The sequence below is a fragment of the Heptranchias perlo genome, chromosome 27 (assembly GCF_035084215.1).
Source record: "Heptranchias perlo isolate sHepPer1 chromosome 27, sHepPer1.hap1, whole genome shotgun sequence".
NCBI classification, from domain to species: Eukaryota; Metazoa; Chordata; class Chondrichthyes; order Hexanchiformes; family Hexanchidae; genus Heptranchias; species Heptranchias perlo.
The window spans coordinates 28,087,630-28,102,494 of NC_090351.1; the positions used below are offsets into that span (position 1 = coordinate 28,087,630).

The window sequence follows — 14,865 nt, forward strand, 5'->3', positions numbered from 1 at the left end:
CCAAAAATAACCTGCCAAAATTTAACAAACAACAAGTTATCTCTGTTTAAAAGTTATATACCCAGTTTCCATTGTTACCAGGCATTTGTTCCATTACTCAAAGTTGGTATTTTGTGAACAAAAGGCATGTCAAACACAATTTTGAAAAACACCCCAATACCCATGTGTCATCAGCACCCAGGGTAAATGAGTAGAAAAAGAAGTGGTTCCCATTCCTGATCACTATCCAGTGATCCCTGCTGGGAGTTTACTGTATGTTGGCTAAGAAAATGAACAAGGCCAAATTATGTTGCAGCCTACTGTTGAGCTACTTGCCATCACCCAGGCTCACATACAAGAATGGCCTCTTGTGTGCAGTACTGAATGGCTGCTCATCTCCATGGAAATGTACTGTAACACGAGGTGCTTCCTATGAGACAAAATATGCAAAGGGAAATTCTGGACGAGGGAGGAGAGGGAATAAAATTGTTCATTACTTACGTTCGCAAGTGGCCTGTAATGGTGACCAAGTTGAATTTTGCCGACAAGTAACATGTCTTAAACTTCCTTCCTGAAACATGTAACCTTTGAAACAGCGGTAAGTAACCTTAGCACCCACAGGAAATGTGTTCTGAGAAATAGATTCATCGGTTGGCGAGCCATTTTCCAATTGTGGAGGATTGATACAGACACCTTTAAAAAAAAGTCATAAATTCATAGTTTCAACTTTCATTAAGTCTCCCTTCTAACAGAGATCCATTGGTACATTAACTTCACATGTGGAAGAAACATCCTTTAATCTAAAAGACAGCAGTCTTTCCCTTCATCAAATGCTAGGAATTTTGGCATCTTTTTATATTACTTGCACTTTGATTTTCTCACCAATTTCAAATCCGCTGATCTTTTTGTTTTGGCCACCTTCCATTTATTAACAGGGTTCCCTTCTATTGAGACCAAAGTTGTGACTCCAAATAACACACAGATATTCAAAAAAAAAGCACGAAGCATGAATATGAGGATAGCTAATGTCCAAAATAAGGATTTCAACAAATTTTAAAAGCTTAAAAAATATTAATGCCTGAGATACAGTGAGAAGGAGGGACAGAGATAGTCAGGATTATTTTAACCCTACTAACATGGCAGAAACCAGGTGGACAGGCAGTTAAAATCGGCCTGAAGACTTACCTGCTGACTTAGTGCTCCATTCCCGCTGTCTTCTATTTTAGCCTCCTCTTCTGAGCAGGTGGCAAGGACACCCACCTGGAACCGACGGGGTCCTTCTTTATACTTGCAAATGGGGGTCCGATGGCATGATCAGGACCTGACTGCAACTTTAACTGGTAACCTGAGCAGGGAAGCCATTATGGTTTTCCTGCCAGGTGCAGACAGTGGGAATAGGATTTGGGGCTAGAAGTGCCCAAACAGCTAACTTTTAAAAAAAAATTTCCAAACTTGCCTTATGGGCCCAGGAGGAGCAGAAGTGCTCCACCAGTTCCCATAAGGAATGTTTTGGCCCTCTTGCCCCAGGCTCCCTCCCAAAACCTGTTCCCCAAGACTTAGTTAAGTGCTGGCGACCATTTCTTCACTCCTGGCCAGTGGCGTCCTGCCACCCAAAATTATGCTCCCATCCGTCGGCCAGCTATCGCCGGTTTCAGGCAGGCAACTGACTGGGGGCATGTCGATGAAGCCCAAGAGTTAAAACCTCCCAGGCTTCACGCTGCCAAGGTCAGGGCAGCTTTGGTGCTCACTTCGCCCTATGCCCACCTGAGCTCAACAGCGCTCACCGTTGTTCGTGGCGAAATTGAGGAGCAAGTTCCGATGTTTGCACATGCGCAGACAGACAAACCTGGAGATCCAGATCTTGCTGCTCCTGGTTTGCCGGCGATGACAGATTCAAATTAAAGGGATATCGCTGGCTGCAATCAACGGACTAGTGCCAACTAGTTCTTCTGCCCAGCTGGAAAGTAACTAATATCGCCACAAAACAGGTAGGTTTAAAACATACCAGGTCTAAACTAAGTTTTAATGACTTAATGACTGCCAAACAACTAAAAATTAACTTTTAAAAATATGGAGTCTCATTACTCCTTTTTTTAAAAAGGTTTTCAGTCATTATAAAAAATAAAACTTTTCCCTTCTGTCTCTTTTATTTAATTTGATTATTTCTTACCCTCTTTTTCCTCGCTGTCTAAAACTGTGTTTACAAATGTTGTACCTTTCACTTCTTGGATTTTAATTTCCAGCCTGCAGAAACTCTTCGCAGTTTGTCAAAAATGCTGCAATATGATTGGTCGAGGGGAGAGCGTGATCCTCTCATTCCTCCCATGGGTCTTAGCTCATTGGAGCAACTGCTGGGCTCGTCTACACTTCCTATTAGACAAAGTGCACCCAGTAAAATTAATGGGTTGGTATAAACCTACAGAGTGGAGACACTGTTGTTTCACCGCACCGAGTAATTTCTGGGCTATTATTTACTTTCCAGCTGGTCACAAGAGGAAGTTGGCGCTGGTCCATTGTTTCCACTGATTGCAGTCGGCGATTGCCCTTTAAATCAAAACCGTCACATCACCGGGCGAATCCAAAAGAGCAAGTTCTGGATTTCCGCATTACACTGCTCGTGTGCAAACATCGAAACTTGCTCCTCAATTTCACACTAACAACGGTGAGCGCTGTTGAGCTCTTCATTCTTTTTTTAAGCAATTTCTGGGCCATTATGAAACAGGGACAGCTGCGGGATATCAATGATAACCAGGTTTAATTCAGTGCTATACACTGAGCGGAGCTGGTGTATGCCAACTGGGCTGCAACAGTAAAACCCCGTGTTAATCTGCTCCATCACTGATCTAAAAACACACCTGAAGCAGCAATACAACTTGCATTTATAAGTAAAATGTTCCAAGGACCTTCACAGGAGCGTTATCAAACAAAATTTGGCACCAGCCAGATATGGCGATATTAGAACAGGTGACCAAAAGCTTGGTTAAAGAGATAGGTTTTGAAGGAGGCGAGAGGTTTCGGGAACAATAAAGAGCAAACCACCTCAGGAGCGTTGCTTACCTGTGCCCCGGGTCACCCCGGCCGTGGAAATGGCCAGTAAAGCGAGGATCAGTTTCTCAGCCATTTCCTACTTCTCTTGATGTTTAATATCCGGGGAAATGTTGTAGAAAACTCAAGAATTTTCCCTCCCGACAACCGTCAGACTTCAATCCGGTTTATTTTCCTTCTCCAAAAGTTCGCCAGGGTCCCGTCCCGTCAGTTTATTTCGTGATCCTTTACCAGACTCGTCCCGTTCAATCCCCGTGTGCACAGCCTGATCCGACTGACAATCGGCGACTCCCTTCAATCCCCACCTCCTGGAGAAGGATCGCAGGCGGACTCCTTTCACCCTATCTATTAGAGCTGGAGCGCTGCCAGATTTTCTACAGTTTTTTTAAAAAGGGCATGTCTACTTTCTACTGTGTTAGCTGAACATCTCATCCCCGCACAGGTTAAAAGGCAAACCCTAAATAAGAACAAAATAAACGTGAAAGCAGTTTACAAATAAATCTAATTAGAACATAGTTTAATATTTATTAAAGAATTCTCCACTTGGAGAAAATGTAAGAAAGTTCTATAGCAAGGGAAGCAAAACACAAATAATGAAATATCCACTTTGGCAGTTCCACCTTATCGGGAGTGACAATGATGTATTTACCTAAATAACCTATATGTGCTCAAGTTCCACTCCAACCCTTGAGCACATAATCTACTTCAGTGCAGTACTGAGAGGTGCTGCATCGTTGATGGTGCTTCATTTGCCCACATAACAACACTGCCTACACTTCAAAAAATAATTAATTGGATGTAAAGCCAGTTGTGGCATTTTGACAGATGTGATAAGGTGATTTATTTAAGGGCAAGTTATTTCTCTCTTTGTAATTATTACTTTAAAGTACAGCTGGGTACACTTCATATCATGCCATACTTCCCATGTCACACTTTTTGCATCTTGTGTCTTTATTCAAATTTCTTGCAGTTGATGGACAAATTTGATATTTCTAATATCTGACCAGAATTGAACAGGTATAGAATGTACTGACCACCCAGCAGGCAGGATTGAAAGCTACCAATCAGCAATTTCAAAAAAATTCCCAACAAAAATAGTCAGGAACAGCTACAAGCAAAAGAAATGATTTGGTAAACCAATCAAATCACTCAATGTATTTTTTTCAATATTTTTGAGCCATAATTTTTGTTAAGAAGTTAAAAATGTTGAACGTAAGATTTTAACATTGTGACACTATAAAAACCGCACATTGCCCATGGAGTGCAGCGGAACAGAATGAACACTTCAGAGTTTGGTAAGTGTGGGAGTTTGATGAAGTGGGGGAAGGAGGTGCTGCTTTGCCTTGCTTTTCCTAACTTTTTCCACAGAGCGGCGGCAGACCTGAGCAGCAGAAGACTGAGAGTGGGGATAGAAGCAGCAGCAGACCTGCAACAAGAGACAACTACTGTGCGACGTCGCAGGTGAGGCAGGAGAGTCCGAGAGGTGAGGACAGTATAAAAGGAGAGACCGAGAGCAGGAGGAGAGTCTGAGAGGTGAACGCAGGGTAAATCTAAGGCAAGTCATGGCAGCAGTGCTCGCACCCATGATATGCTCCTCCTGCACTATGTGGGAAGTCATGGACACTACCAGTGTCCCTGGTGACCATGTGTGCAGGAAGTGTGTCCAGCTGCAGCTACTGGCAAACCGCATTTCAGAGCTGGAGCTGCGGGTGGATTCATTGTGGAGCATCCGCGATGCTGAGACTATCGTGGATAGCACGTTCAGTGAGGTGGTCACACCGCAGGTAAAGATTACTCAGGCAGAAAGGAAATGGGTGACCGCCAGGCAGAGTATAAAGACCAGGCAGGTAGAGCAGGAGTCCCCTGGGGCCATCTCCCTCTCAAACAGATATTCTGCTTTGGATACTGTTGGGGGAGATGGCTTATCAGGGGAAAGCAGCAAGAGCCAAGTTTGTGGCACCACGGGTGACTCTGCTGCACAGGAGGGGAGGAAGAAGAGTGGCAGGGCTATAGTGATAGGGGATTCAATTATAAGGGGAACAGATAGACATTTCTGCGGCCGTAAACGTGACTTCAGGATGGTATGTTGCCTCCCTGGTGCTAGGGTCATGGATGTCACGGAACGGCTGCAGGGCATTCTGGAGGGGGAGGGTGAACAGCCAGTAGTCATGGTCCATATCGGTACCAATGACATAGGTAAAAAAAGGGATGAGGTCCTGCAAGGTGAATTCAAGGAGTTAAGAGATAAATTAAAAAGCAGGACCTCAAAGGTAGTGATCTCAGGATTACTACCAGTGCCACGTGCTAGTGAGTATAGGAACAGGAGAATAGACAGGATGAATGTGTGGCTGCAGGGATGGTGTAGGAGGGAGGGATTTAGATTCCTGGGACATTGGGACCGGTTCTGGGGAAGGTGGGACCTGTACAAGCGAGACGTGTTACACCCGAGCAGGACCGGGACCAATGTCCTCGCGGGGGTGTTTGCTAGTGCTGTTGGGGAAGGTTTAAACTAGAGTGGCAGGGGATGGGAACCTTAGTGGGGAGTCAGAAGGGAGTAAAGTTGAGAGCAGCAAGAGAGGGGAAGACCCAGGGGAAATTTACAATACAAATAGTACAAACAGTTGTTCAAGAACAAGTGAAAGGGAAAAGCGTAGAGCAGTGGAAAGAAAGTGTACTTTAGACACTACAGATAAAGTGAAAATTAGAAGGCGTAAGGCAATTAACCCAGCATCAAAGCTCAAGGTCAGAAGTGCTAGATTGTATAAATGCAGAGAATAGACAAGCGTGTAAGAAAGGCATAGTGGTCTTAATGGGGGACTTTAACCTTCACTTAGATTGGGGAAAGCAGACTAGCAACTGTCAGAAAGGTAATGAATTTCTTGAGTGTGTCCGGGATAGTTTCCTACAGCAGTATGTCCTAGAGGCAACAAGGGGGCAAGCCATAGATTTAGTAATGAGTAATGAACCAGATTTAGTTAACAGCTTAACTGTGCGTGAACATCTATCCAATAGCGATCATAATACGATCGAGTTCAATGTGGTGTTTGAAAAGAAAGGACATACAAAAAGGCAAAAAATAGCACAGATCCTGGTGAATGGGAAACATACAAAGATCAACAAAGGGTCACAAAACAGATAGTAAGGGCTACAAAAAGAGAGTATGAAAAGAAACTTGCAAGGGATATCAAAACCAATACGAAGAACTTTTATAGTTATATTAGGAAAAAGAGGGTGGTCAGGAGCAGTGTTGGCCCCTTAAAAACTGAAAATGGGGATATTGTCATTGACAATGGGGAAATGGCGGACATGTTGAATAATTACTTTGCGTCAGTATTTACAGTAGAAAAAGAGGATAGCTTGCTGGAAATCCCAAGAAAACTAATATTGAATCGGGGACAGGGACTCGATAAAATTAACATAAGTAAAGCAACAGTAATGAAGAAAATAATAGCACAAAAGAGTGACAAATCCCCAGGACCAGATGGTTTCCATCCCAGGTTTTTAAAGAAAGTAGGTGAGCAGATTGCAGATGCCCTAACTATAATCTTTCAAAGTTCTCTCGATTCAGGAACTGTCCCTCTAGATTGGAAAAGTGCACATGTCACTCCGCTTTTTAAGAAAGGAGAGAGAGGGAAACCGGGGTATTATGGACCAGTTAGCCGAACATCTGTTGTGGGGAAATTGCTGGAGTCTATAATTAAGGATAGGATGACTGAACACCTCGAGAATTTTCAGTTAATCAGGGAGAGCCAGCATGGATTTGTGAAAGGTAGGTCGTGCCTGACAAACCTGATTGAATTTTTTGAAGAGGTGACTAAAGTAGTGGACAGGGGAATGTCAATGGATGTTACTTATATGGACTTCCAGAAGGCATTTGATAAGGTCCCACATAAGAGACTGTTAGCTAAGTTAGAAGCCCATGGAATCGAGGGACAAGTACAGACTTGGTTAGGAAATTGGCTGAGCGAAAGGCGACAGAGAGTAGGGATAATGGGTAAATATTCACATTGTCAGGACGCGAGTAGTGGAGTCCCGCAGGTATCTGTCTTGGGGCCTCAATTATTCACAATATTTATTAACAACTTAGACGAAGGCATAGAAAGTCTCATATCTAAGTTTGCCGATGACACAAAGATTGGTGGCATTGTAAGCAGTGTAGATTAAAACATAAAATTGCAAAGCGATATTGATAGATTAGGTGAATGGGCAAAACTGTGGCAAATGGAAATCAATGTAGACAAATGTGAGGTCATCCACTTTGGATCAAAAAAGGATAGAACAGGGTACTTTCTAAATGGTAAAAAGTTAAAAACTGTGGATGTCCAAAGGGACTTAGGGGTTCAGGTACATAGATCATTGAAGTGTCATGAACAGGTGCAGAAAATAATCAATACGGCTAATGGAATGCTGGCCTTTATATCTAGAGGACTCGAGTACAAAGGGGCAGGATTTATGCTGCAGCTATACAGAACCCTGGTTAGACTGCACCTGGAGTACTGTGAGCAGTTCTGGGCACCGCACCTTCGGAAAGACATATTGGCCTTGGAGGGAGTGCAGCGTAGGTTTACTAGAATGATACCCAGACTTCAAGGGTTAAGTTACGAGGAGAGATTACACAAATTGGGGTTGTATTCTCTAGAGTTTCGAAGGTTAAGGGGTGATCTGATCGAAATTTATAAGATATTAAGGGGAACGGATAGAGTGGATAGAGAGAAACTATTTCCGCTGGTTGGGGATTCTAGGAGTAGGGGGCACAGTCTAAAAATTAGAGCCAGACCTTTCAGGAGCGAGATTAGAAAACATTTCTGCACACAAAGGGTGGTAGAAGTTTGGAACTCTCTTCCGCAAACGGCAATTGATACTAGCTCGATTGCTAAATCTAAATGTGAGATAGATAGCTTTTTGGCAACCAAAGGTATTAAGGGATATGGGCCAAAGGCAGGTACATGGCGCTAGATCACAGATCAGCCATGATCTTATCAAATGGCGGAGCAGGCACGAGAGGCTGAATGGCCTACTCCTGTTCCTATGTTCCTATTATGATTCAAACCACCATAAAGTGCCTTCTGTGTTTTTGAATATTTTCATTAATGATTTACCAGCGGCTTCAGCCTCAGAAGTTAACTAGCATGCTGCGGTCTGAGTGTGTGTTCTGTGGAGAATCTCTCAGTATGTATCAATATGGATGTCTCAAGCAATCAGTAGAAAACTCAAAGTGTGTCTTTCCATTTTAGTTATGGGAAGGATATAAAAGCAATGGAAAAAGTGGATCATAGATCTACTTGGATGTTACAATTATGAACAGAGACGTCATTGTCCTCTCCCTGCATGCATTCTTATGCCTTATGAGTCTTCTACCTGCATACATTTTTTGTTTGGGAGTTTCCATCAGTGATTGTAATTTACTTGGCTTGGCCTCCTTCTGATGTCAGTGGGACGTCTGCTTCACCATGACTAATAGGAAACTGTGAGCCATAGAGATGGCGCAATATATTCTCCTTAACACTGCTGTTATGTTTTCACTAATGTTATGGAGCATCTAATTGGTTAGAGATAAACTTTTCAAATCTAGTCAAATGGTACCAGTGTTATATTTCAGTTTATTCAAAAATATATTTTTTTTCTTTATTCTCACTCTGAACTAATCAAGGAAGTGTTGCAGAATGTGATAATGGGAAATATGTGCATAGAAGGTGTGAGCGGTTACGTATTACAGTGGAATAATACGTGTTAAAGGCTAGGTAACAAGATATGTTTGCAAATGGGTTATCTTAATAGGAGTAGGGCGATTCTGGGAACTCGTGCAGTGACCAGGCAATCAAATCACAAGCTTTTTAAAACCTACTTACAATTGAACTCTGATGAAAGGTCACCGACCTAAAACACAGCTGGGGGTGGGGGGTTCGGGGGGGGGCGGTGATTTTAAACCTTAAGAACAGGTGGGTTGGGGCGGGAGGGAATTGAAAATAGTTGTTTTTTGGGTCACGACCGCAACCCGGCTTTATTTCCGCGTTTCACGTCAGTGCATAAAAGCACAGGCTTCCCACTGGGAATGCAAAGTCCAAAAATTTTGCGGTTGCGACCCAAAAAAACAACTATTTTCAACTCCCATCCGCCCCCAACCCACCGTTCTTGGGGTTTAAAATCACCCCCATGAACTCTGTTTCTCTCTTCACAGATGCTGCCTGACCTGCTGAGTGTTTCCAGAATTTTCTGTTTGTCTTTTTCGAACAGAACACAGGAATGATTCCTTAAACTATATATAACCTCAATAATGTGAGTAAATTTGCTGATTCAACCACATCCTGTGTTATGTAACCCCCTGCCCCCCCCGCCACCTCATCACTCTGTGTTGGCACGTCTACCCAATCACAGAACTCCTCACACCCACTTAACTTTCAGCATCAACTCTCCTTCACTTTCTATGCACTTCCTCACCTCCCCATTTATGCACCTGCCGCTGCTACTCACCCCAATCCTGATGCAATGTGATGCATCTGTCTGATGCATCCATTGGGTGAATACATCACTTTCAGTCACTCACAGGTCTGTTCTTTCTCCCCTTGCAAGGGAAGAGAGTGCAAAACACAAAGAAGAGGACGAGGACGAGGACGGGAGGTAGCCCACCACAGATGGTCCAGCTCACAGATGCGAAGGAGGAGGTCGTGCAGAAAAGAGGGACAGCTGCATCTCTATCCATCGGAGATGCAGACTGGGAACCCGCAGATGGCTGGTGACAGAACTTTAACATCTTTCACACACATGACGACTTTATTTCAGCAACGACTCTGAACTCTTACAGACCTGAATATGGTGATTGGCAAGATTGTTACTTTGCCGATGAATAATTCACATCGCTGTCTGTTGACTTCCAGAGCCTTCACGCACACAAGAATGTGGTGAGATGGAAGACATCGATACCTCAGAGGTCCTTATTCCTTCTGAGGATGCATCATCACAGGACGAACAGCCATGAACCACTGCAGATACTGGCACTTCGGTGGGTCTTGTTAGCCAGATAGTTGCACAAGGGATGCACCACGTAAAAGCAGTAGAAAGCATAAGTTAAGGCAATTGTAGTTCACCAAGGGTATGCACAAGGGTGTTTGAAGAAATGTTATGTTGTTCATTCTCCTTTTTTATTATTGGCACTTAACATTTATTGATTATCACCACTACCACGTCTTGCCCATTATTGCGTCCCGAGTATCCAATTGCCCTTTCATTTGCTTCATGAATGCCAATACATGGTGATACCCATTGGCAAATCTGCAATGGTGTATGCATGGTTGAAGGACTATTTTGTGCAAAGGGAGAGGGGGGTGGAGGGATGTTGGTGGTGGTGCTGGTGGTGGTTGTGACAGGCAGTCTGAGTATCTCAATTTCTTTATTTTGCAACTCTCATTATGAGACCGTGTGAGATATGAAGGCGTCCCTGGCATCACAGGCAGCAATGTGCGTGGATAGTCTGGTGATGGGTGCCCGAGCTTCATTTTCCTCCTTTGTCTGATCTTCCTCTTCGTCCTCAAGCTCGCCCTCCTCATCCTCGTCCTCTTCTTCAATGTTGCAGCCGGCAGAGGATGCTTGACGAGCGCATTCAACCTCCTCCACCTGCAACCCTCTCTGCTGCGCTCTGTTGTGCAAGACGCAGCACACCACAATTATTCTGGAGACCCTCGCTGGCGAGTACTGATGGGCACCTCCAGACCTATCCAGGTACCTAAAGCGCATCTTTAACATGCCTATGGTTTGTTCAATGGACACATCTGGTGGCCATGTGGTTCTGCTTGTATTACTCTTGCGCCTCATTGGTGGAGTTCCACACAGGTGTCATGAGCCACGTTTGCAGGGGGTATCCTTCGTCTCTGATGAGCCACCTATTCAGCCTGTCTCCTGTCTGGAAGAACATAAGAACATAAGAAATAGGAGCTGGAGTAGGCCATCCGGCCCCTCGAGCCTGCTCCGCCATTCTACAAGATCATGGCTGATCTTCTACCTCAATGTCATTTTCCTGCACTATCCCCATATCCCTTGATGCCTTTAATATCTGGAAATCTATCGATCTCTGTTTTGAATGTACTCAACGACTGAGCCTCCACAGCCCTCTGGGGTAGAGAATTCCAAAGATTCACCACCCTCTGAGTGAAGAAATTTCTCCTCATCTCAGTCCTAAATGGCCTACCCCTTATTCTGAGACTGTGATCCCTGGTTCTGGACTCCCCAGCCAGTGGAAACATCTTCCCTGCATCTAACCTGTTGAGCTCTGTAAGAATTTTGTATGTTTCAATGAAATCACCTCTCATTCTTCTAAACTCTAGAGAATACAGGCCTGGTCTACTCAATCTTACCTCATACGACAATCCTGCTGTCCCAGGAATCAGTCTGGTGAACCTTCGTTGCATTCCCTCTATTGGAAGTATATCCTTTCTTAGGTAAGGAGACCAAAATTGTACACAATGCTCCAGGTGCGGTCTCACCAAGGCCCTATATAATTGCAGTAAGAAATCTTTACTCCTGTACTCAAATCCTCTTGTAATAAAGGCCAACATACCATTTGCCTTCCTAATTGCTTGCTGCACCTGCATGTTAGCTTTCAGTGACTCATGTACAAGGATACCCAGGTCCCTTTGAACATCAACATTTCCCAATCTCTCACCATTTAAAAAGTACTCTGCATTTCTGTTTTTCCTACCAAAGTGGATAACTTCACATTTTCCACATTATATTCCATCTGCCATGTTCTTGCTCACTCACTTATCCTGTCTATATCCCCTTGAAGCCTCTTTGCATCCTCCTCAAAACTCACACTCTCATCTAGTTTTGTGTCATCAGCAAACTTGGAAATATTACATTTGGTCCCCTCATCCAAATCATTGATATAGATTGTGAATAGCTGGGGCCCAAGCACCGATCCCTGCAGTACCCCATTAGTCACATTCTACCAACCTGAAAAAGACCCGTTTATTCCTACTGTCTGTTAACCAATTTTCAATCCATGCCAGTATATTACCCCGAATTCCATGTGCTCTAACTTTGTTCACCAACCTCCTGTGTGGGACCTTATCAAAAGCCTTCTGAAAATCCAAATACACCACGTCCACTGGTTCCCCCTTATCTATTCTACTGGTTACATTCTCAAAGAACTCCAATAGGTTTGTCAAACAAGATTTCCCTTTCATAAATCCATGTTGGCCCTGCCAAATCCTAATATTATTTTCTAAGTGTCCTATTATCACTTTCTATATAGTGGATTCAAACATTTTCCCTGCTACTGATGTCAGGCTAACAGGTCTGTCGTTCCCTGTTTTCTCTCTCCCTCCTTTCTTAAATAGTGGGGTTCCATTTGCTACCCTCCAATCTGCAGGAACCATTCCAGAATCTATAGAATTTTGGAAGATGACAACCAACGCATCCACTATCGCTACAGTCACCTCTTTCAAAACCCTGGGATGTAGATCATCAGGTCCATGGGATTTATCAACTTTCAGTCCCATTAATTTCTCCAGTACTATTTTTTTACTAACACTAATTTCTTTCAGTTCCTCATTCTCGCCAGACCCTTGGTTCTCTACTATTTCTGGGAGGTTTTTTGTGTCTGTCTTCCATGAAGACAGACACAAAGTATTTGTTTAATTTCTTTGCCATTTCCTTTTTCCCCTTTATAAATTCTCCCGTCTCTGTCTGTAAGGGACCCACATTTGCCTTCGCCAGTCTTTTCCTTTTTATATACCCATAAAAAGGCGGGAGTCAGGAGGACAGGATCAGCTGAGGCGGCGGAGCAGAGGAGCGGCCCATAAAAAGGCAGGAGTCAGGAGGACAGGATCAGCTGAGGCGGCGGAGCAGAGGAGCGGCCCATAAAAAGGCAGGAGTCAGGAGGACAGGATCAGCTGAGGCGGCGGAGCAGAGGAGCGGCCCATAAAAAGGCAGGAGTCAGGAGGACAGGATCAGCTGAGGCGGCGGAGCAGAGGAGCGGCCCATAAAAAGGCGGGAGTCAGGAGGACAGGATCAGCTGAGGCGGCGGAGCAGAGGAGCGGCCGAGCGCGAGGGTTAGGGAGAGAGAAAAAAAACCCAAAGTGACGTCAGCAGAAAGGAAGGAGCTGATTGGTGAGTATCTGATTGTTTAGGAGGAGGATCGAGCTACTGCAGCTGCTGGAGGCACGAAGTCACAGCCAACAGGTAAGCGATTGGCTGGTGACTGGTAAGTAGTTTTTCTTTCCTTTTTTTTTTCTCTTGACATTGTAGTTGTGTTAAGCCACATCGGTATTTACGGTTGAGAAAGGCATGGATGTTAGGGAACTTGGGGAAATAAATAGTGATGTCTTGAGGAGTGTACATTTTACAGAGAAGGAGGTGCTGGAAGTCTTAACGCACATCAAGGTGGATAAATCTCCGGGACCTGATGAAATGTATCCCAGGACGTTATGGGAGGTTAGGGAGGAAATTGCGGGTCCCCTAGCAGAGATATTTGAATCATCCACCGCTACAGGTGAGGTGCCTGAAGATTGGAGGGTAGCAAATGTTGTGCCTTTGTTTAAGAAGGGCGGCAGGGAAAAGCCTGGGAACTGCAGACCGGTGAGCCTGACATCTGTAGTGGGTAAGTTGTTAGAGGGTATTCTGAGAGACAGGATCTACAGGCATTTGGAGAGGCAGGGACTGATTAGGAACAGTCAGCATGGTTTTGTGAGAGGAAAATCATGTCTCACGAATTTGATTGAGTTTTTTGAAGGGGTAACCAAGAAGATAGATGAGGGCTGTGCAGTAGACGTGGTCTACATGGACTTCAGCAAAGCCTTTGACAAAGTACCGCATGGTAGGTTGTTACATAAGGTTAAATCTCACGGGATCCAAGGTGAGGTAGCCAATTGGATACAAAATTGGATTGACGACAGAAGACAGAGGGTGGTTGTAGAGGGTTGTGTTTCAAACTGGAGGCCTGTGACCAGCGGTGTGCCTCAGGGATCGGTGCTGGGTCCGCTGTTATTTGTTATTTATATTAATGATTTGGATGAGAATTTAGGAGGCATGGTTAGTAAGTTTGCAGATGACACCAAGATTGGTGGCATTGTGGACAGTGAAGAAGGTTATCTAGGATTGCAACAGGATCTTGATAAATTGGGCCAGTGGGCCGATGAATGGCAGATGGAGTTTAATTTAGATAAATGTGAGGTGATGCATTTTGGTAGATCGAATCGGGCCAGGACCTACTCCGTTAATGGTAGGGCGTTGGGGAGAGTTATAGAACAAAGAGATCTGGGAGTACAGGTTCATAGCTCCTTGAAAGTGGAGTCACAGGTGGATAGGGTGGTGAAGAAGGCATTCAGCATGCTTGGTTTCATTGGTCAGAACATTGAATACAGGAGTTGGGATGTCTTATTGAAGTTGTACAAGACATTAGTAAGGCCACACTTGGAATACTGTGTACAGTTCTGGTCACCCTATTATAGAAAGGATATTATTAAACTAGAAAGAGTGCAGAAAAGATTTACTAGGATGCTACCGGGACTTGATGGTTTGACTTATAGGGAGAGGTTGGATAGACTGAGACTTTTTTCCCTGGATAGTAGGAGGTTTAGGGGTGATCTTATAGAAGTCTATAAAATAATGAGGGGCATAGATAAGGTCGATAGTCAAAATCTTTTCCCAAAGGTAGGGGAGTCTATAACGAGGGGGCATAGATTTAAGGTGAGAGGGGAGAGATACAAAAGGGTCCAGAGGGGCAATTTTTTCACTCAAAGGGTGGTGAGTGTCTGGAACGAGCTGCCAGAGGCAGTAGTAGAGGCGGGTACAATTTTGTCTTTTAAAAAGCATTTGGACAGTTACATGGGTAAGATGGGTATAGAG

The 14,865-nt window shown here is 44.2% G+C and overlaps 1 protein-coding gene across 2 annotated transcripts in view; it reads right to left on the minus strand.

Moving 5' to 3' along the window:
- Positions 1-3,344, minus strand: part of LOC137344490 (C4b-binding protein alpha chain-like) — a 60,627-nt gene extending 57,283 nt beyond the window's left edge. For both annotated transcript variants that reach the window (XM_068007514.1, XM_068007513.1), the window contains exons 1-2: positions 3,037-3,344; positions 481-672 (exon numbers count right to left, since the gene is read on the minus strand). In XM_068007514.1, coding sequence (XP_067863615.1) covers positions 481-672; positions 3,037-3,100 — 256 coding nt within the window. In that variant the 5' untranslated portion in view covers positions 3,101-3,344. The remainder of the gene's footprint in view (positions 1-480; positions 673-3,036) is intronic.
- Positions 3,345-14,865: the final 11,521 nt, after the last annotated feature.